The sequence below is a fragment of the Talpa occidentalis genome, unplaced genomic scaffold, assembly GCF_014898055.3.
Source record: "Talpa occidentalis isolate TD23 unplaced genomic scaffold, MPIMG_talOcc4v2.1 talOcc4.10, whole genome shotgun sequence".
NCBI lineage: Eukaryota > Metazoa > Chordata > Mammalia > Eulipotyphla > Talpidae > Talpa > Talpa occidentalis.
Window position 1 is genome coordinate 44463949 of NW_023600993.1, and position 24060 is coordinate 44488008.

Below are 24060 nucleotides of genomic sequence, written 5' to 3' on the forward strand. Positions count from 1 at the left end.
AAGTTAATGCTAAGTAAAAGTTAAGGGAAAGATTGAGTGGGGGTCAAGATCAATGAAACTTAACTCTGGGTAGAATTCAAACTCCAGAAGGAAATGAAGGTGGGAGACACTGTCCCTTCAAGAAATTTTCCTCTTCTTTCCTTTTCTGCTTTGAGTGACTCGGAAATGCTCCTCGTAGTATGAGGGCACTGGGCTCATTAGAAAGGAGTGCAGATTGGCAGGTAACAGAGACACTTTCTAAAAAGAAGAGAGGAAAATACAATCACAAGGTCTTGAAATATTCCCTCTGTGATAGATTGCTGTCTGATGACTTTCAGTGACTTTTTAGCTGATCAGGGCCTACTTTTAATAAAACAAAGCAAGAGGGAAGTTTTGCAGTTGCTTTTTAAGATTATGCTAGGACTGTGATGTTTCTCTCCTGTTCTAATGTATTCTGAGAAGTTTCTTTCTTTTGATTTAGACTTCCTGACTTGATTTTATTATGTCATAAATCTCCTGTGTTATCATGAGAGCCATGTGAGACTTAAGCAGCTTGCTAGATAACATCTATCCCCCCCGCTTCTCTTTAGAAGATTAAACTGAGACTGTTGTGTCTGATGCCAGAATAGATTTAACCAATCATGTTTCCTTTACATGTAGGTCAGTCCAAGGGACAATTCTGCACTGGATCCTATTATCCATGGGTTGAAGGGCGTCGTACATCATGGTAAGTAAGCCACGTACATTTCCCTTTGCTGGGATGTGGAGGGCTAAGATCTCCACCTAAAGGAATGGGGTTATCTTGCACAGGACAGAAGGTGACACCTATTCCTCATCCTCTGATGTTGAAGGGCATTAGAGCCATTAGTTGATGGGTAAAGAGCTTGTCCATTTATTACCTGCAAATGAATCTGGGTTAACAGTTAGCAATTTGTTTCTCTTCAGGTACCACTGTGAATGCATAAGTTATAAATCAAAATGCCCTAGGATATACGATTCATATGCATTGAACCTGCCATTTATGCCATATCTTTACTAAAAATATTCTCCTTTCAAGTATCTTTTCGTTTATAAAAGTTCTTGATTTGCCTCTCAGATTTAGGGAAGAAATTTAAGTAGCTGTGACAAGTCATTAAACTTTGCCACATGTGAGCAAGCATCATCAGCTGCTAGGATGGAAAAAGCTAGGTCGTTGTTCTGTGTGGCAGACGGCTTACCCTCAGGCATGAAACTGGGAGAGAAAGTAAGATAAATGGGTTCTGTCTTTCCCTACTGGTTTTTATTGGAGGAATTTCCCTGCAACTTTATTATTGCCGATGCATCATTACCTATGATATCAGGATCTTTTAATTTCAGAAGTACGCTTGTCCCAGGGAGGTGTGGAGTCTAAATGTAATGTAATGATTTGCAAAGTTTTAATAATCTAATTAGAATTCTGAAGACATTGACAGAAATAGCATTAGTAACCGTAATAAATCTCCCCTTCATCTCCAAGACTGTGATAAAATGTCTTCACACCTTTCTTGGAGGATCAGCTTTCGACGTTAGCCAACTCTGCAGAGCTTTCTCTCAGGGAAAATGCAAGCAGTTGTCAGTGTTCATTTGCAGCAAGTAGGTTTTCAAATTAATTGTTCTGCTCTTAGAACTGCTCGATCATGCAGCAGGTAACAGCAACAAACCTAGTGAAAGTAGGAAAACAGGGTGACTGAAAGTACCCCATAGAGATGTTCATTATAGAAGCTTTCCATTGCTTCTTCTCAGTTCTCAGTTTCACTTTGTGTCTCCAAAGTAACCGCACACTTTGCTGAAAGAAACCCATATAGAACAAAACACCTTGCCCAAATTGAGTCTGTCTGTGCATATGTGTTTTGATGTTTGGAACAAACGTGATGATTTGGGTTGAGGGGGGCAGATATAGTAGTTTGCATTATACTGTGGGCAGCCTCTGGATGGCAAAGAAAGCTGGCATTGTGGACAAAGTGTTGTGTGTTCTGAACTTCTTTCCCAGAAGATTCCCTTGAACACTCAGTTGATTAAACTCCTTGAAATTCCAGTCCATCGTGTAGATATCGGTTAAGACAAATGTGGCCCATCCTCCTCCAGACTGCCAGAGTGATGCACCTCCTGACATTTGCCTTTGCTGTTTCTGTTTCCTCTGTCAGGAAATTCTTCCTGTAGTTCATAGCCAGGGTGTTTCCCACTTATTATTTCAAGTCTCAGTTCAGATCTTGCCTCCTTAGAAAATCCTTTCTTAATTATTATGTCAAATTATCCACCCTTTCCCCGTTACCATCACTCCCTGTCATATCATTCTAGGTTTCTTTCTTCGAACCACGTAATAGTAGCTGAAATCACTTTGTTTAGTCATGTATCATCTACTGAAGTGTAAGCTTCTTGACAGTAAGAAGCCATGTGAGTATAGCAAATAGTAGATGCTCAATAAATATTACCCAGATGAGAAATCAGAAACTCAAATAAGTGAAAATATCAAAATACAAAATTGCAAGAAGGGAAGGCAGAACTATAATGGTCACTCGGGTTTTGCTTTGATTGGGAAGAGAAAGGAATAGGATAATGTCTTGGAACCAAGATTTTGCTCTCAGTTCTCAGGCTATTGCTGACTCTATTTTGATAATTCTCCTCACTTTTGTCATTCTTCCAAAGGAGAATGCACATTTGAAATAGCTAAGAAATTTTTGTTGGAATTAGAAGCATTTTCAGGGGAAAGTCCTGTGAGGGATTTAAATGATTATTAATTGGATGGGACATAAATAATCATGTCCTTCACAGAGTCTCAGACTTAGGAACTGTAGAGATACGTAAAAAGAAAAAAAAAATCAATATGGATTTCTGTTACAGTTCAGAATTGACTTTTATTTCTTCAGCTCTGGGACTCATATCTTAGAATATTAATTTCTGATTAAATGGATGATTTTTACTGGGATGAATCTTCTCTGTTCCTCCAGCGGAAATGACAATGAGTAATTTGGTCACAGCAGCCAATCATACTTGGCACTTGGACATTAGAGTAACACCAAAATGGAATTATTAGCAATTATTAGTGTTGGAGAGATTTTTGTCAGGGAGGGCTACCTAGGAGGATAAAGAAGAGAGGAAACAGGAGTAGGTGGGGAGAGTTTTGGGACCACGGTGTAGTTCTGACATCCCAGAAGGGGAAGGGGGAAGCTCAGAGGACTGGGTGAAGGCAGGATAAAAAATCTTAGCCAGGCCATCAGAGAACACCAGAGCCAAGACTGCCCTGAACAGCGTACTATATTGGGAAGGAATTCCTGGGCTGCCCACCATGCCGCCTGCATGGAGCTGCCCAGTCAGTGGCTTCCAGGTGGATGAACATCATGGTAAGCTCCAAAGGTGCTGCAGCTGCAGGCTGTCAGCAAACAGCAATCCTCAGAGAGATGGTATTTGGTAGGAAGATCTTAAGGTGCAGTCCCATGACAGACACAGAAGGTCGCATCTACCTTTCAAAGAAATCTTACTAATCATACTCTGGAAAGCTTTTCTACTTGATCCTCTAACTCTACAATGCTCAGAGGTTTCTTACAAGCAGTGCTTGTGCCTTTGGTGCATAGTTATCACATGCCTAATTTATGTACAATGTGAAGCTAGACACAAACCAGCTCATACTGAGTTTACAAACTCTTGGAAGAGATGTGATTAAGCATGTAATTATATTAAAGAGGGAGAGCAGCCGATTGAACGCAAACATGGGGATCTAGAAAAGGTTTCTCAGACAAAATGAGCATTAAGACCTCAAGAATCATAGAGATTGTCCAGGCAGAAAAGGGAGCTTAGGGTTTCAGTCAGGACCAATGTAAATGAAGGTGTCTGGGGGTGAGGGAAGAGAGGCATGTTTGAGTCTCTGAACTCTGTGACATTGCTTCTGCAATGATGGGGGGATACTTGGAAATCTCTTGGTGATATAAAGTGCTATTCTTGTATCTTCATTGTTCTCTGTAAAATGTGATTTTGTACAAACTCAAGAGCCATGAAGAAATATAGAGAGGAGAGAGTTGCCGTTTATTCTTGTCCCATTTATCCAAAAATAGACGATAGATGAAAGCACCAAAATGTCTCTAATTAAGCAATTTTATTTCCATGACCACCAATATGCACCAGAGAGGAAAGATTTAGGGAGAAATTATGAATTTTATTTGCACCTGCATGGATCAGTCATTGATAGTGCTTTTTGTATACAAGAACCAGGGCTTGTGAGTGGCGATTCCAGATAGAAATATTGATTCCACAGAATTAATCTCATCCTAATTTCTCTTAAAATCCATTTTAAAAAGAAGCTATTATGTGAATTGGTATAGAAAGGTAGCCTTCAATTTATAAATACTATTGATCAGGGCTAATTTGTTATATGTCATTTATTTTTTTTTTTAAAGTTCTTGGATTTCTACCTTTATTCATTTTCATAGTACCCACCCAAGAATATTCAGTAAGCTATTTGCATACTTGTTCTAGAGTACTGTCAAAAAAGGCATTGGAACACTAACCACTCTCCCGCATCAATTATCTAAAAAAGACAAATTTTTTTCATTTTGACAGGAAACTTGATAGGAGCAGTTGTTGAGCTTTATCTGTGTGTCCCTCTTTTTCCCACCTCCTGCCTTTCTTCACCTCCCTCTTATACTACCTTTAGTAAAGAGGAAGTTTTCTTTTCTTTTTTTTTAATGTATAATTTTTTGTCTTTTTTATTTTTTTAGATTTATTTATTTATTTACACAAGCACTGGGTACAGTCAGAAGCGCGGGAGGGTGAGAGAATTCACCAGAGCCAGAGCGGGAAACAGAGCAGGCAGACTGATGAAGTACACTGCTGAGGGCAGAAGCGGGCGGCAGGAGAGGTCTGCGCACCATGTGGGACCCTCACCCCGGATCAAACCAGCGCTGCAGAGGCTGCGGGCCACTTCGCAACACAGTGCTCAACCTCTGCACCACGGAGGAGGCCCAGGAAGTTTTCTTTCTCTTGCAGATGATATGTGAGGGGGACACTTCTAAACTGGCCCAGATACAGCAGAATCTCTCACCTGGCAGACCCGGAGCCTCTTCTCCCTGTTCTTCCCCCACCCTAACCCTGGGCTCTTCCAAAAAAGCTATCACTGAAAGTATAGATAAATGATCAGTTGAGGACACCTCCACAATCGAGGCTCTTGCAAGCTTTTCTTGTTTACACCCAACAATGGAAGTTGGGCAGTGACACAAAACTTCCTTGCAGAATAGCTTCCCCAGCTGACTACTTTATTCACTGGGCACATTTTAAGGGTGTGTTTCATCCATTTTTGCCCCCGCCATGGGATACTCATCATCCATGCAGCAAATAATAGACAGTGTCCCAAAATATCAAGAATCAATGCAGACCTCTAACTGAAAGGGAAGAAATCAAGTACCTTTGTAAGTATGTGCTAAGCAACTGACCCCTAAACATTTCCATGGGGTGGGTGGTAAAAGCTGATGAATCTGCATGTCCAGCATGTCCATGTCCCACTGGCTAGGATTGAATTTTCCAAAACAAGAATAATCTGTAAAAGACTCCGGACCTGGGACAATATGAATTCTCTCTAAAGCAATGGTAAACTTGTCTTCTATAACTGCATTGGCATCACAGGCCACAGATTCAGTAGCTTAAGAAACCAGCCCCAGGGCATAGCTCTGCCAGCACTCCATGACACTGTTGGGGGAACACCAGTGGTGCAACTTCTTCTGACAGCCTTGTGGCCGCTTTTGCCAAAGTAATACAGATGCCTTACGCTGTCAGCCAGTAATCCCACATGTAAGCATATACCCAAAAGAAATGTCCAATAAAAAGACTTGTGCCTGGAACCTTTGTTCATAATTTCCCCAAACTGGAAACAATTCAAATATCCACCATTGGGTACATAAATATACTGCATGTTCATGCAGTGGAATATTATGTAGCAATTTAAAATAATGAATGTGTGATTTATGCTGCATGGTTCCATATTTTTAAAGTTCAAGAAAAGGCAAAACTAATCTGTGGTGATTAAAATCAGAAAAGTGGTGCGGAGGAGGGTATATTGAATGAGAGGGTACACAAGGAAATTCTCTTGGGTGATAAGATACAATATAGATTGACCTGGAGGATGATTACATAAGTATAATGTTAGAAATTATCATACTGACCCCTTAGATTTGTGCACTTGACTACTTTTAAATTAAAAAATAACCTACGTACATTATACATTCGTTTTTCAAAGATACTACATTCCTGAAGCTTAAAAATAATTAGCAACACACACCAGATAGACCATTATTAAAAATTCTAATAGTGTCAAGCATTGGCAGGGATATGAATGCCAAGGCCTTGTACTGGCTGGTGAGAGAATTTAGTACAATGACTCTCGGAAAAATTCTGGCAGTATCTAGTCACATTGATTCAGGGATCCCACTCCTGTGTAACCCCCTAACACATAAGCATACCATGAAATATATACAGGGATGTCAGTGTCATGGTTTTTCCTACTTGTCCAGACCTAGGAAAGCCTCCAATACCTGGCATTAGCAGGCGATAAATACAACATAATGAAGTCATACAACAGAACATTTCACCCTGATGGAAAAGAGTGGAATCTCGGATATCTCTACGGTGTGTGCACAGCTGAGAACTACAAAGTCGAGCGAGCAACACAGGAGTCTGAAGAATGCATTCTGAAGAGCGTTCCTCAGTATCAAGCTTCAAACAGAGAAAACCTAACGAGTATTGTTTAAGGCAGTGTCGGTGGGTGGTAAAACTAAAAGAGAAGCGAAGTAATGCTTATTTCAAATGAGGATGCAGTTATTTCTTGGGGGTGGGATGGAATAGTGATGACACTCTCACCCAGGGAGGGATGACAAGGACTCCTCCTGTTCTCAGTGGGGGACACACCCCAGGTCACTTTAGCAATAGCTGTCAATGGCAGGATAGTGTTTTGTGCATCCTGCTGCATGTGACCAAGTTTCACAATCAAAGAAGAGAATAATCAGCCTTAGAAAGTAAGCAATTCAGCAGTGCTTCCTCTGGGACACAGCAAGTACCAAAAGACCTCACAACAAGAAGGAGGGGAATGACAGCACTTTTAAAAAAACTTTTTACCATAAGTACCTCTGACAGGCTATTTATTCTCTCTACAAATTGATGGCAGTCCAAAAAAAGATCTGTGACTGCCTTGGGATTGTATCATTAAGAGATGACTTTGGAAGCCAGTACTTACTTTCGGAATTTAGAAAAAAGGAAATCAGAAGCAAAGGGGATGAGCTTTCAGGTGACAGGTGTTAAAGCAAACTCTCCTCACTGCTGCTGAGCTGCTGCAAGCCTGCTTTCACCAGGTGAAGGTCAGATGGGCATCACAGAATCTTCCAGAAGTCCTCTGAGATACAAATACCATGGATCCCATTTTAGAGAGAGGCAAGTAAAGCAGGCAGCAGCGAGTATTCATGCTTCAGACAGACTCTCATTATTCCTGGGCCCTCTCCCCTCTATGCTTTGCTGGGGTCACTGGCTGCAACTTCTCCTGGATGGAAGTTCATCATATAAGCTCTGTTAAAGGGGCAAGTGAGGGCCTCCCTGAGGTCGCAAGGGATTAAGTCTCAGCGCTATGAAACTATCCACAGCCACTGCAGCATGAGTTCTATTCCCGGCCAGAGAACTAACCCACATGGCACAGCAGACCTCTCCCGTCTCACCCACTGCTCCCCTCAGCAGTGTATTTCAGTCAGTGCACCTGTTCTGCTCCCCACTCTGTGTCTGGTGAGTCCTCTCACCCCCCACACCTCTGGCCTGTACCCAGTTCTTGCATGCATAAATAAATAATCTTTAAAAAAAAATAAAGGGGCAAGTGAAGAAATATTTCACAGGACTATACTCTGCCATCAGCACTTTGACACCACTGTGATTATCGTTGGGAGCCAAGTTCTTGACATAAACATTCTGTCTTAAGCTTTCTGGCTGAATTTTTTGAAAAATTTCTTATATGGACTTTGGAACAAGTGGGAAAATCCCATACTTTTGGAAGGGGACCTTTGGGAAAAATTTAATTAGTAGGCAGAAAGGATAGTCTGTGTTCTTACAGTCCAGCAGCAAGATGAGTCGATGCAATTTGAGGTAGTTTTGACTAATTTGTATATTTGAACTTAAAGCTCCTTTAATCAGCGTCCGTGCATCCAATGCCAAATAAGTGCTAGTAAAAGGTTTGAGGATAAAATGAGGAGAATTTTTCCCGCCTAGGGGAAAATGTTAATCTCATAAGGAGGGTGTGTGTGTGTGTGTGTGTCTTTGTGTGTGTGTGTGTCTTTGTGTGTCTTTGTCATTCTTGGTGCTAAAGTTCAAATGGTGCTAAAGTTCAAAGAGACCAATGTTATTTGCTGCACAAAATTATTTCCTGTGTTCATTCAAATAAGCAGTTGGAATTTTCAGATTTTTTATAAAAAGTCTGTTTATGGGATACTTTTAAAGAAATTGAATTATTTATTTATTTTTCATTTGAAATTTGACTGGACAAGGATTCTGGAACAATGCTTTGGAGTTCCACCTGTCCTGAGTTTGCAGTTTGGCTTCCAGCTGAGGAGCTTCCTGATCCTGTACAAATTGTTGAGGTGGGATCCTGAGTTTCCACCCTGTAAAATGGGGATAATGAGAGCACCTTGCTCATGTTTTAGGACTGAGAAAACCCAGAGAAGGAAAGGTGCCTGGCCTATGTCCAGTGCTTCTGGGCCATGCATCAGCAGAATTAATCTGGTGGCCAAATCTCAACTGTTGCTTGTTTTTATAGATAAAGTTCTATCAGAACACATTTGTTTCTGTATTGTCTATGACTGCTTCTGCACTCCATCAGCAGAGTGAGTTGTGATGGTGACTGGTCCACAAGATCTTAAATACTTACTCTCTGGCCTTACATAGAAAGTTCTTCCAACCTCGCCTCACCTAAACGGTACCTATTATAATAGCTCTACTAGTAACATTGGCTTCACCCAGTGGTTTATGTTGGGACAATGTCATACCCACTCGGGGCATCACTTACCATCTGAGAGACTTTACAGAGATGGGCTCCAATTTTGATTTTGTCCAAATCATCATGTAATCCAAATGAGTTTCAACTGAATTAATCAGGCTCCTGTTTTTATTTTACCTTAAAGAAAGATCTCATCGCAATTGTTTTCTCCCTTTTGAATGGGAAGCCCAAAGCTGTTTTATCTACTGGCCACTGATAGTTTTGAACTTAACATGTGACAAAATTTCCTCTTTGATGTTTATGTTTTCAGCATTTACTTACACGGGATGTTCCTGAAGTCTGCTATAAATATGTAGCACCTTGGTCTTGACTAGTTGGCTCTTGTCTGCCATGGATCCAGGAAGGGCAGATGCTTATCTGAACACTTTTGATCTCAAAATCTTCTAGAAACAGGCGCATTGAAGCCATTTCCACCATTTCCTGGATTTCCTTGTGTCTAAATCATCACTATAGATGTGAGAAATTTCCATTTCTTTCCTTAGTCAAACTCAGGAAATGGGATGCTCTGTGGCTTCTATTTTATCACTAATAATATTGTTGACAATCATGTGAAGACAGAATCAAAAGTGATTCCTTTTAGGTTAGATTTGAAGGTGAGGCTTTATCTCATCTGGCCAGCCTTCATTTGTAATATTTTATCCTTTGTTCAAAATTAAGGGAGCTCCAGGAAATGTCCTTTTCCTAGTTATTTCAGGGATCTGGAGAGCAAAGAAAGAGTGAAACAGTATGTCTCCAGTTACTTACTACAAAAGGGCTCTCTACAGTACCCAGGTTGTGTTGTATGATTTTCTTGGCCTGCTCCATATATGTCACCTTGATATAAGAGAGGCAGTTGTAGGGTCAGAGAGGAAATTCCCCCCCCAATCCTTCTGCAGTCTTTTGAGCTACTGAGGCAATTAAATTAGTATAAACCAGATTAGTAAAAGAATAAATTTAATTATATGCATGTGGAAAATCAACATGAATGCATATTCTTTTTTTTTTAAGATTTATTTATTGATGCGTGCAAGAGCTGGGGTATAGGCCAGAGGTGTGGGGGCAAGAGGATTCACCAGAGACAGCAGGTGAAGTACACTGCTGAGGGGAGCAGTGGGCGAGCCAGAGAGGTCTTCTGTGCCATGTGGGTTGCTTCTTGGCTGGGGATCAAACTCACGCTGCACAGGTTGTAGACAGCTTCATAGGTTGTGTCTCAACCCCTTGTGCCACCAGGGAGGCCCTCAATGCACATTCTAAAGCAAATGGTGCTACAGAATGGGGTAGGGGCTGGAGGCTTCAAGGAGAGAATGGGGGGCTCACATGAAAAGGAGAGGGTGACTCTATAATTAGATATTTGCCATATAAATAGGTTTCTCTGGTAGGGTAATATTGATGGTTAAAAAAAAATCCTAATTCTGGGTAATACCCCATTTTCATTCTTTTAGGTAGTTAAGGGAATGATAAATGTTTCTCATGAACCCATGGGCCTGAGTTGACCTCAGATTGAAATAACCCACATGCTGAAGTGTCATGTTTGGGAAGGTCTGTTCTGGACATTTTGGGGAAGCCTATTCTTCACACTGTTGTGTCGTGGCCAAGATCACAGGCCCTGGTTTGAATATCACTTCTGCTTTTGACTAATTGTTGGCACAAATCACTTCAACTCTTCCTGGCTCATTTCTCAATTATCTAATGAGATGATAACAGTACCACATTATTGCACATACTTGTGCCTGGCACATGATTAGCGCTCACTGTCAGCTGCTTTCACAGCCACCCCACCCCCACTGTCTCATGCAAGTATTGCTGCTTGTTCACTTGAGAATGACAGAGACCCAGTGACAGAAAATGGGAGTAGAGTTCAGAGTCCTCCCTCCATCACTTCCTGGCTCTTGATGTAGAATGTCCATGGGTTGATTTCGTTGAGTCACATCTAATGAAATGAAATGATAAGAACCATGGTCACAAAGAAGGTAGTGGATACCAGTTCCTTTAAGATCGGGGGGAGGGTATTGGACAAGGAACCATAAAGGGGCGGGGGGCGCGGAGCAGCAGTGGCCTCTCAATCTCTACCCCAACTGTGTTCCTCACCCTGCCCAGATGTTCTAACAAAAAGTCTTATTAAATCCATTCTTAATCTCATATTACATATAGATAAACTGAGGTTCAGAGAGATTAGCTAATTTGTTCCAGCTCGTGAAGTAAAACAGTGAACTCGGCTGTATCAGGCTCTGAAATGCATCTACTTTCCAGCTCTTCTGGGTCAGTTTTTATTTCAAGCATAGACTAACTTCCTGATTATTGTCGAAATCACTTAGTTCTTGTGTGCCTCCATTTCTCCTCTGGGAATTAGGTTCCTAACCATCAAAAGACAAATAATATGCTCACCATGTCAGTTATGGCCACCAGAACCATGTAGGACAGAGGCAAGCAATAGAACTGTTAAATGATAACACCGGGTTTTTGTCACTCTGCGACCCTTGTATAATTTAAATGTCATATTCATTCCTTAATTGTTGACAAAACTGTATTTTTCATGTAGTTTCTCTTTGGCAATATTAATGTCAACATATGTTTCATTTAAACATGCCACATTTGGATTACTGAAACTACCAATAAACTCAAGGAAGCTGATATCTGAACCTGGATGGAGTGACTGGTCCATGACCTTGGAGTGCCACTCTGGGTGCTTGGATACAGATAAATCAGGTGGACCTTCTTCCCTCTCGAGCTGCCCTTGCTCAGACCCTGCCTTAACACTAGTCACTCGTGCCATTAAATGTGGGGCTCTCAAATAGTCTCTGAACTCTGCCCATAAGGAAAACCAAGGGGTCTGCATTGATTCCTCTGCCCACTGATAGTGTTTCAGAGGGAGAAGTTAGCTGCACATCTCTAGCAACCTGTGTAGTTTCCCCTGTTCATGCTCAAATGGCATTGCTTGTTACCATTCCTTTTAAATATCTGACCTTTCAATTAGGAGCAGGGATCAACAAACACTCTGTTAAAGGGATTGATAGCAAATAATTTAGGCTTTGGTGGCCGTATTTATCTGTTGCAACTCCTCAGCTGTGCAGTTGTAGTCTGAAAGCAGTGAGACAATGGTAAACAAATGGGCATGACTGTGTTCCAGTAAATCATTTACAAAAAGAGATCCTAGGCTGGATTTGGCTGCTGAGCCACAGTTTGCCCACTTCTGACTGAGAGTACTCTGTGACAGTTTGATGGATTATTTTCCAGCCAATATAAAGCGCCTATTCTTTAAGTTACTGTGTTGGGAGCCCGGGATGCAATAGGAGCTATAGTCTTGCTATAAGGGAGCAGCCAGCCTGTTAAGGAGGCCACTAGTAATTACACAGACTGTGAGACCCAGTCTGGGCAGCCATGATGTCGGGTGAGTGAGGCCTCATTTGCAGGAAGGTTGCAGCAGTGCCTGGCACTAAGTTCATGTACCATACATGTGATCTGGTAAAAAGGGAGAACTGCAGAAAACATGCTTTAATACAGAATGGAGTCTTGTGGTTCAGGTCAGTGAAGGGTAAACTGAGACTGGAGAACCTAGTCAGTAGAAACAGAGGGAAGTTGATGCTGCTGCCTGGCCCTACGAGCATCCTTCACTGCTGTCACATAAAGTAGGCTCTGGACCCAGCTTCTGGTAGATTCATAAAGCCAGTGTGGTGCCCTTTGATATGAATCCTATTAAATCATGCCAGTGTCCATTTCATTAATTCTGCAATGCTCATTTCTTCATATTTTTAAAATTAAGATATAATTGACATATAACATATTAGCTTCAGATATCCAACACAATTTGATATATATATGGATCTACTTAACATCTCTCATCCACCACACAGAATTACAATGTGTTTTTTTTCATCTTTTAACAACTCTAAAATTAGCATGCATCTAGCAGTTGATATGTCATTGTTTAATTAGCAACATGTTGCCTTTCTAGTGGTATTTGAAACAACAATGCATCTTATAATTGATGGTGACTTAGATCTGAAGAAATACAGTATCTTGAATTTATTATTTAAAATACACCTATAGCTGATATTGTTAATTCCTTCATTTTCTTTTCACAAAATTAGTAGTCGCCCTACTATGTTCTGAGCAGATTTTACTTACCAGAACACCAGTTTTTAGAAAAGATTATAATTCAGGAGCAGCCCAATGGAACAGACTCCTGGGGCAAGGTGTGTGGGAAGCTTTCTTGCCCTCTTAGTAACTTCTTTCCCAAAATGCCCATGTGTGGACCAATCTGGAAGCTTTCCAACCCTGTCCTTGTGCATTTTTATGGAGATTTCATTTCATAGGTAGGATTGATTAATTTTTTGAACACTAGTGGTTGACTGAAACTCTAGCCCTCTCTCTACCTGCCATCCCCAGGCTAGGGGAGCAGGGATGACAGTTCCCACTCTCTGATCACAGTGGTTGGTTCACCTCTGGCAACCAACCCCCATCCTTAGTTGACCTAAGGACTCCCAAGGTTGCTCGTTAACATAACAAAACATGCCTTTATTCTTATAATAGGAAATTCCAAGAGTTTCTGGAGCCAGGAACTCTGGAAGAAGATCAACTATATATTTCTCATAAAACACAATATTGTGGTCCTATCAGGATTAGATTTAGGTTTTGAAGGCTGAAGGAGTTCTTCAGGTTTTCAGTGGGTTTTTTCTCTCCTGGTTGTGTTTGTTTCAGCTGCTGATAAAGAATCCAGAGCCCAGGGATCCAGAATATGGTCATACAAAGGGCCTGGTGCTGGGGAGAGGGAAGCTGGATACCCTCTCCACCTCACTGTGTGGTCTTGGTGTCAACACTCTCCCTCCCTCAATTTACTCTTCCTTATTTGTAAAACGAAATTGAACTAGCATCCTTTGAGACCCTTTGAGCCCTGCATTTCTTTGGGGTTCTTTGGTGGCTTCCCCAGCATCACCTTGTCATTGCACCACTCTGGTGCTTGTTCCTTCAAATCATCCATCTTCATGCCTTGTAGAACTGCATCTCTAGAAAAGGGCCCCATCCCATTTCTATTGCTCACTGTCCACATTTTATTCTCCTTATAATAACAGTTGACCTCTCTGAGAGTGAACATCCAGTTTTATGGAGCAAGTATTATTTTTGTACTTAGATCGTAAAATTAATTCCATGGCTCACTCTGGAGGCCTCTGCTACCATCTCTTGACCTCAAACAGAAAGAACGTACTTCACCAACAAAATGGTGACATTTTCAGGACAGCAACAGAAAGGCAATTTGGAAAGTGCCATCTCAGAGAGAGGTAGATATGCGCTTCCCACAATTAAAGCTAGCTCCCCTTTATTCAGCGTTGGGAGGGGTTGCTGCTGGTAGAGGCCCTTCTTCCTTCTGGTCAGACTAGACAGCAGCATCTCATCCCTGAGACACAAGGCATGTTGGGGTCTGATTGCTGATTGCTCATGCTCAGACCTCTCTTCTAGCCAACACCTCACTCCTGATTTAAATAGGGGTTTTGTGTGTTAATTTGCATACATATTACTTATTATCTCATGTTTTCTGACCTCCCTGATGGCTCTTGAACTTTTCCTTCTCCTTTCCCTCTTGCTCACATAACTCCAGCTTTATTTTAGGAAGAATCCCTTTGCACTGGGTTTTCTCTCCTGGAATTTTCTCCCCCAATAGCCACATGGCTCCATTCCACTTTCAGGTTTTTAATCAAATGCTTCCTGCTCAATGACTCTGTGCTTAAAATTACTATTTTCAGAACAGTGGTCAGGATAGACCTTATTTAGAAGTGTGTCAGTCAAACAGAACTAAGTTGTTAGCAGCTGAAAGGTATTTGGTATGAAACCAGCATGAACAGAACAGTGAAGAAATGTTCCAGGCAGAGTGAAAAGCCAGTGCAAAAGGCCCGAGGTAGTGTGACCATGGGACAGCAGGTTGGCCAGTGACCATAACTAAGAGCCAGAGAGTAGTAGTGAATGAGACTGGAAAGGGCATCAGGGCCCAGGAACACACACAATCCTTGTAGAAACTAGCTATTCCTGTGAGGTCAGCATTACTAAGAATGCTGATTCTCAACCACCACCCCAGACCTACTGGATCAGAATCTACAGTTTAACAAACTCCTCAAGTGATTTACATGCTTACTAACTTTGATCAGCACAGTCATTAGAATTCTTGCCCCATCTAGAGGGACCTAATAACCAGTTTTTCCACCATCACACTCTTGCTGCCCTCCCCAACATGAGTTTTGAAGGCCAGTCCATCCCCAGTGATTTTCAGCATTAAAGGAAAAATAACTTTTCCTTATCAAAAGTTCTGGAAAACCCTGAAGAGATAAAACAATCATTAGACTAAAAACCAGAAGCTTGGGTTTTCTATTATTAGTTTTTCTTGTACCCCTCCATGAAACTGGTTGAGTCCTCATTTTGGGGGTGGCCCAGGTTTCTTTCTCTAGAAAGCACCATGTTTTATCCATACAGCTTTCAATGGAATGCTTAGTTATGAGTGTGTAAGAGCTTGTGTGTTTTCAATATGGTGCCTCCAGTCTTGGTTAATGCATTGGTTCTGTCCATATGTTGATTGTCCATCGTATTTTACAAAGTGCTTTCTTTTTCCTATATAACCAGAGCATTGAAACTATTAGGTTATTAACACTGAAAAATGCAATCAATCAGATGATTATCATCTAATGTTTTAATGATCACATTTTTAATCCAATTATGCATGTTTGAATCTTTCAAATTTTCTTTAATTAAAGATTGCCTCCTGGCACTACTATCAGAAATAGGAAATTGAACAGAATCGAGCCAGATATAATTTAACGTTGAAAGGAAACTGCAAGGATAACTGGCTGTGATGGACTTAATAGTTGACCATGACATTAAAGCCCTCATACAATATTTTCTAATTGATAAGAAAAATTTAATCACCTTCAGATATACTCCGTTTGCATTCAAATAAGGTATTTCTTTTCCTAAATAAACCTCCCCTAACTGATTATTCTTATTGTCGTTCAAAATGCTTAAAAATGAAAGACAGAGTTAGGTGAAATGTAGACTACTTAATACAGTATGTATTTAATATAAAAGTCATACATTATTCATTTTTGCAATTTGAATAACTTTGAATTTAGTATCCCTGTTCCTCATCTTTTTCTTTGATGAACAATTAATTATTAAAATATAATATTGTCTGCATACAGCACTAGGATCCTTGAAAGTGGAATATGAGATTCATTCCTTTTCAATTCTTTTATCTAGTAATGCACAGTACCTGCTTATTATGGTATAATGGAGTGAATGGTGGGATAAGTAGAGTGTTTCAAATATTTTTCTCAACTAGTTAAGTGGCTGGGACAGGTATGTTTTGAATTCAAATTACTAATTAGGATAAAAGTTGGAAGCATAGTGCTTTGATAGGATGAGTTTAGAGTCAAACTGTCCTTTTACAACAAGAGTTATAAGCTTCATTTAACAAGCACTTAAATGTACTTACTTATTGCCAGACACTTCCCTAAACCCTTAGCTAGTGTTAACTCATTTAACACTCAGAATCACCTCACGAGGTCAGTACTATTATCATCCCACCTTATAGATGGGAAAACAATTATAGTGAATTCAAATAACTTCTCTTAGGTCAGATCTTCCAGTATAATAGTTAGGATTTCAATCCAAGGTGGGTGGCTCATAACACTTCTCTTCATATATAATACCTACATTGTTAAGATTTTTGTTTTTCCTGTGGGGAAGAGTTTGAGGAAAACTTCCCAGTGACTGGACTTAGCAACTCCCATTTTGGAGTCCAGTACATTGTGTGCCTGTGACTTAAATAGGATTGGCAAACTGTGGTAGAAATTATAGGGCCACCATTTCTAAAATTATTTCTAACTTGCAGTTGAGCATTCTGAGCACCTCGTTTGTCAGTTGAGCTAACACTGCCTGTGGGATTGAGCAGGAAATGGGATTTTCAGAAAGATCAGTAAAAATTGATGTTCAGTTTGAACTTCAAAATCTCATGGGGGGAAGTAAACAACTCCAGAGTTAATTCTGGAATGTAAGTTCACTAAAGAAATTATCATTAATGATGAAAGCACTCAAACATGTAGCATCCCTTCCCCAATTCTGGCTATAGCTCTCAAGAGGACGAACATTTGACTTAAAATAGGAGTGGGGGTAAAATGTGGCCTGAGGGCCAAACCCATTCCACTGCTTATTTTTCTGTGGCCCCTGAGGTAAAAGTGGTCTTTGCATTCAAATCCTAATTAGGTAAAGTATTATCCCCTAGACAGACAGAATTTCATTCTCCTTATTTTCATTTTATTAAAATTGTATTTATAATTAGCATTTTAAATGTGGTTAATAAGGTTTCAGAAATGTTTGTTATATAAGAATCTGCATAAGATCTCTAATTTTGCCTGTTGGCCTGCAAAACCTAAAATATTTACTATCTGACACTGCAGAAAATATTTGCTAATCCCTGGCTTAAAACTAAATGAACCAGCCTGTTCTCAGCCAATTGCTTGCCAGAATAGTCAGGGTTTACAAGGCACTATCCTAAGCCCCTTATATTTATTAGCTTGTTTAATTGTCACAGAAACTCTGAGGGATAAATATTCTCAGTACTCCCATTTTACAGATAAGAAATGTAGCTCAGGGCCTCCCCAGTGGCGCAGCGGGTTGAGCACAGTGCTGTGAAGCTGTCCTTAGCCTCTGCAGCGGGGGTTTGATTCCTGGCCCACCAGGGAGATACCCACATGGCGTGGCAGACCTCTCCTGTCACGGCCGCTGCTCCCATCAGTAGTGTATTTCAGTTGATATGCCTGTTCTGCTCCCCACTCTGCCTCTAGTGAATCTTCTCACCCTCTGTGCCTCTGGCCTGTACCCCAGCTATTGTATAAATAAAAAATAAATCTTTAAAAAAAAGAAAAAGAAAAAAGAAATGTAGCTCAGAGAGGTTAAGATGTTTCCCTAGGGTCACACAGCTGTATTAGTTGGTTCCAAAGCCAAGCTTTGTTTTGGTAGAGAAAACAAACCTGTACTACTCAAGATAATGGAGAGTTTATCAGATACAATGTACCTTTAAAGCACTAGTAATCCTGTTTTAAAAATAAGATACATGCATATGAAAAAATGTTCACCATCACTCGTAATCAGGGAAATGCAAATCAAAACTACCATGAAATACCATCTAACACCAGTGAGAATGGCACATATTAAAAAAACTAGCAACAACAAATGTTGGCGAGGTTGTGGAGAAAAAGAAACTCTCCTGCACTGTTGGTGGGAGTGCAAACTGGTCCAACCACCATGGAGAGCTGTGTGGAGATTTCTGGACCTACTAAACATAGAGCTTCCATATGATCCAGCAATTCCACTCCTAGGTATTTACCCAAAGGACACAGAAACATCAACTCCAAAGAGCACCTGCACCCCTACGTTTATAGCAGCACTGTTTACAATAGCTAAGCTTTGGAATCAACCCAAATGACCAAAAAATAGATGACTGGATCAAGAAGATGTGGTACATATACACCATGGAATATTACTCAGCATTCAAAAAAGATAAACACATGCAATTTGCAGCAACATGGATGGCGCTGGAAGGGATCATGCTCAGCGAAGTAAGCCAGAAAGAAAAAGAAAACTATCAGATGGTCTCACTCATAGCAGGAATCTAGAAAACTTAAATAAGGGACCAGGAAAATGAATATCTGTAAGAAAGTAAAAATCATAATCAACAAACAACTATGAACCAGAGACACTTTATGAGGGGAGGGGGCGGGGGGGGATTGGGGTCAAAATAAAGGGGTTGCAATTGTTTGGGGAATATAAAAATGAAAAAAATAAGATACATGCACAAACATTAAAAGAAGTATGGGGCTATATAAGATGTACGTGGTTAGGTCTTAGTAGTTTAGAGGAATAGCAACAATAGCAATACATATAATTACAATTAGAATAAGAATAATATCATTTATGAACTGGCTATTGTGTTCCAACCTCTTCTAAATCTTTTTCTTGTACTGATTTATTTAATCTTCATGCCAGCCTTGGAAGTCTTAGTGACCTCCCTAAGTTTGTAAAACTAGAGGTGGAAGAGTTGGGGTTTAAATCCAGCAGACATTCCTCTTCACTTGTGCTTGTAGAGATGGAGAAGTGAAGTGCTGACAAGGATAGTGGCTCGATTCCTGTCTTCAGCACTAGGGATATTTCCTCCGCCCTGTCTTGCTGTTGCAGATGCTAAGTGGTTTCCTTGAAGAAAGAATCCCATTCAAGTCAGTGTATTTGCCTCAATGTTTTGATCATGGTTTCATTACTTCACCCTGGTCTTCCCTTTCTCTAACCCTGAAATTAAAGAATTGGACTAAATTGGTGGTTTTCAACATGTCTCTGGGTTTCAAGCTCAGCCTTAACCATGGTTGGCGGTGGTTTCAGCTATTTGAGTTACAGGTTCCTGTCTAAGATTTTGTTTGAAGAAAGGGGCCTTTGGCTTGCCAAGTTGCTCAGCTAGGGCCACCCTTCAGCCTCAGAGCTCTCAAATACAACAGCAGTGATAGTGTTGGGATATAAGCTGCGAAACCACCTTTTCTGTCCCCTCACCAGGTCCACCCACCAAACCACCAGTCTGAATGCACCTTCTAATCAATAAAATCCAGGACCTGACTTGAACCTTTGGGTTGGTTGGGGACAGAGAAGCCCTGCCGCACATGTAGTGTTGGTCACCCCAAAATTTCCATCTGTCCCTGTCAGATTCATGAGCCCATACACAAAATTATTCAAGTATCCTGATCCTCCTGAAAGTATTCCCTTTTGAAATCTAGTCTGCTCGGATTGTGGCGCAGGTGTTCTGCTGTATCTATTCATGTGCTTTAAAGCCAAGGCCTCTTCCTAAAGTGTGAGATTTAGATGGGGACTTTGCTGTCACGGGGCTTGCAGGGATTGGCTTGTCTCTTCCAGTATGCAAACAGCATGCTTAACTGCAACCCTAATATTGGATCAGGCCCTAGAGGAAAACGCCAGGGATTTTCTGGTCGTTCAGTCTGGAACCCGTGATCCCAGTACAGGTGGTTGTGCTGTGGTGGGGCTCCCTGGTGGTGCAAGGGGTTAAGCACCGCACTGTGAAGCAGTTCTCAGCCTCTGCAGTGCGAGTTGGATCCCTGGCTGGCCAGGGAGCAACCTACATAGCAAAGTAGACCTCTCCTGTCTCACCTGCTGTTCCCCTCAGCAATGTATTTCAGTCAGTCTGCCTGTTCTATTCCCACTCTGTCTCTGGTGGGTCTTCTCACCCCTGCCCCTCCGTATCTCTGGCCTATACCCCAGCTCTTGTATGCATAAATAAATAAATCTTTAAAAAAAAAAAAGGAATTGAAAGTGGTGATTTTGTGTCTTACGAAGCCAAGTCCAATATAGCCTGTTGCTTGGGTCCTCCTGTTTTAACTATTTACTTAGCCCTGGAAGCACAGAGACAGCAAAGGCCAACATAATTACTCCTTCCAGCCAAGCCAGTCCAGTGAAGCACACTTAAAGATGGTCCCCATCCCTTGAGCCTCCCTGGTGTCATAGGGGTTAAAATCTCAGCACTATCAAGCTGTCATCAGCCACTGCTGCAAGAGTTCATATCCCGAACAGGGAGCCAACCCACACGGTGCAGTAGACCTCTCCTGTCTCGCCCACTGCTCCCCTCAGCAGTGTACTTCAGTAGATCTGCCTCTTCTGCTCAGCACTCTGTCTCTGGTGAATCCTTTTGCCTCCCACACCTCTGGCCTACACCACAGTTCTTGTATGCATAAATAAGTAAAAATAAATCTTAAAAAAAAAAAAGATGGTCCCATCCCTTGGCTGCTGATAACCAGATTTGAATTAAAGCCCACACTTGCTAGAGCGGGAAGGGGCAATTCCATTATTTCCAGCCTTTTGTCCAACAGAAACTGCTTTTGTCATTTTGATTGGAAGACTTTTGCATTTATTAGTTAACATTTAACTTTTCCTTTAAAAAATGAATTGAAAACCTATGTGAGAATCAGCCAGTGTTTCTGAGCTTGTGAATAACTGCTGCTGCTACTTCACTGTTCACTAGTGACCTTGGGTTTAGTTATTTAACTCTATTAGATTTGATTTCCATATCTGTGAAATTAGGGTATTAAAAGTACATATTCCATAGGACTGTAAAATGAGAGACTGTGGGCATGGTTTAAGAATAATGAAAGTCTGGATTCTAAGCTCAACTACCTGGTTTTGCAGTCAGCTCTAAATTGGGGGCAATAATAGAACCTACTTCTTGGGGCTATTTTTAGTATAAAATAAATTAATCTTTATAATGCTCTTAGAATAGGGCCTGGCTTGCAGTAAAAGCTGTTTAAATGTTTGCAACATGTAAATACTCAGGATAGCATCTGGCATATAGTAAAATCTAAATAAATGACAAGTTTTGTTCAACTAATCTCTACCAAAAGGAAATTACCATTTTCAACTGTTCTAATATAGTTTATTTCTATTGGAGTTTTTGTGTTATTCCCCAGTTCATAGGCATCTTGCATCCAGACATACACATTTGCCCAAATAACTGCACAGCTTATTCTTCAAGAAAGAAGAGGAGGGAAGGATGAGGCTTAGAAAGACTATTCCTGCAGACATATGAAGTAACCTGGAGACTTGGGATCCTGCCCTAGATCAGTAGTAGAGGCAATCATGGAGCTAAGTTAAGCCATTAGCAGGACTGTAAGAGCCTTATTATGTACTTAAAAGGAATAAGAAATAATTCAAGACTTAAGTTCAGGGCTAGACCTTTCAAGATTCACATAGAGACTAGAAATTTCTGTCCAGAGAAAGAAGCTGGATGATCTACTGAGCCTGATTCATAGAATTACGACACAATGTCCTCATCTCTGGTATACCATTCCTTCCTTTCTTGGGACCTTCTTACGGCTTACAGTGCTCTTATGCACCTCTTTTGCCCCTAACTTCCAATATTTGCCTTGTTCAGCTACTTCCTTAGTTTGGTCAGAATCGTGCAAGCTCTGGTGTCTGGGTTCACATTTCAACTTTGCTGCATAGTTGCTGTGTGACCTTGGTCAGGCACTAACCTCTTCTATACCTTGATTTCCTCATAGATTTATTATACAATGTCATTGTTCAGTCTCAGCTTAAATGTCATTGCTTCTACTTAAGGGAAGGCCTCCACTTTTGTAAAGATCAGAAATCTATTTCTTGGACCATCAGTTTTTTAAACTAGGGTTGTGCCCTGGCTGGGTTTCTCTTTGATTTGGATTGGCTTGGGTGAAATCATAATGAAATGTAACCAACTTTGGAATTGTACTTTCTCATTGATTTACCATTCCTTTGCATATCCCCTCAGGGATGCTCCCAAATTTATTCCACTGATTGTTAATTGCCAAGTGTTCGGTTAGAAGGGTTCTGTGGTGACATAAGATTAGCAATGTATGGGTTAAATATGGTCAAGCCCAATTCTCTTCTGCAGAACTTCTCAGAGACTTCATTATGCTAGTGTTTTATCTATTTGGGGGGATAAAAAAGGAACTGCAAGGTTGTTCATCATGGAACCCTTTTTTCATGGTATTAAGTGCAGTGCTGGTGTCTCATAACACACCCCAGGAAATGCTGCTTTGTTTTCTGTGGCTCTCCCACCACCAAATGCTAGTTCTTCTCAGGATGTAAACAAACATAAGGCTTGTGATGTGGCGCACCAGCGTGGGGAGGATTTTGACTATGTCTGCAGCACAGTATGACTTATCATTGTGTTTTTCTTTTGCCTCTTTCCCCAAACAGAGAAGGAGACTTTTCTGGATCCTTTCGTCCTCCGGGACCTCCTGCCTGCATCCCTGGGCAGCTACTACCGCTACACGGGTTCTCTGACCACCCCACCGTGTAGCGAAATTGTGGAGTGGATAGTGTTCCGGAAACCTGTCCCCATCTCTTACCACCAGGTAGGTATTCAGCCTAACTGGGGCTTTGGTGTTTGTTTTGTGTTGACTTAACTATCTAATGTGGCTAAAATACACCAGTGGGTTTTTTTTTTATCTTCTGGTCCTCGTTGATTACTCATTCTTTCCAACAAACATGCTTTCAACATAAGAATATTGGTTTCTCAACTGCACACTGACTAGCTGAGGAGAATTGCAGGCATGAAACCAGGTATTGTGTAAGCACTCAGCTGCAGGAGATAACAGCTATGGTCTAGGATGAGGACAATTTGTCCAGGCATTCTTCTAAGCTCTTTATATGTGCTAAACCCATTCAATCTTTATGAACAATAGTCTTCTAAGATAGGTACAATTGGTACCCCCGTTTGATAGAGGAGAGACAGTGAAGTGAAATAAACTACCCATGGACACATCATGATTATCATACTGTAGTATCTGACTCCAGAGATCATACTCAGAACCATTAAATCTACCCAACATTCAGAAAAGAGACTATTTTGCATAGTAAAATAGTCTACTACTAAAGTAGTCTACTACTACTTTGCATGCAAAGTACTATTGGTTGAGTTTCTTTCTATATGCCAACTTTACATATGGTTGATTTATGGCAAAACAAGGTTGAGAGGTAGGCATACATAAGGACATTGTGGCATGCAGAGATTGATAAAATAGCCAGGGACTTGGGGTTAAATATGTTGGAACCAGAGCTAAACTCATATTTACCTGAATCCAAAACCTGTATTGCTTCTATCACTCTGACCTGTGCCTCTCTTGAGTGTGGCCTGAGCAGATAATATAGGAAGTTGAAATTAAGCCAAAGAGTTAAACTGTGGGTAGGAATTAGTAAGGTGGAAATGACCTTGGGGGGCAATGTCAGAGGAAGAGGAACTACCAGGAGTATGAGGGGTCTTGAAAATATCTCAGGAGGAATAATAGATGGAAGGGGAAATGGCTCCAAAGGCATTTGTTAGTTATTAAAGATGCAGCGTGCACTAAATTAGCAGAAGAGTAGCTTTCTTCTGTTATTCCAGAAAATAGAACCGGGGACAATGAGCAGGATGTATAAGAAAGTGAATTTGAGCCATTAAACAAGAATGCCTAGGGCCTCCCTGGTGGTGCAAGGGGTTAAGACGCAACCTATGAAGCTGTCCG

The 24060-nt window shown here is 40.9% G+C and overlaps 1 protein-coding gene across 3 annotated transcripts in view; it reads left to right on the forward strand.

Moving 5' to 3' along the window:
* The window catches only part of PTPRG (protein tyrosine phosphatase receptor type G), a 671624-nt gene that overhangs the window by 520036 nt on the left and 127528 nt on the right, over positions 1–24060 (forward strand). For all 3 annotated transcript variants that reach the window (XM_054695203.1, XM_037492051.2, XM_054695207.1), the window contains exons 6-7: positions 640–706; positions 22754–22911. In XM_054695203.1, the coding sequence (XP_054551178.1) occupies positions 640–706; positions 22754–22911 (225 nt within the window). The remainder of the gene's footprint in view (positions 1–639; positions 707–22753; positions 22912–24060) is intronic.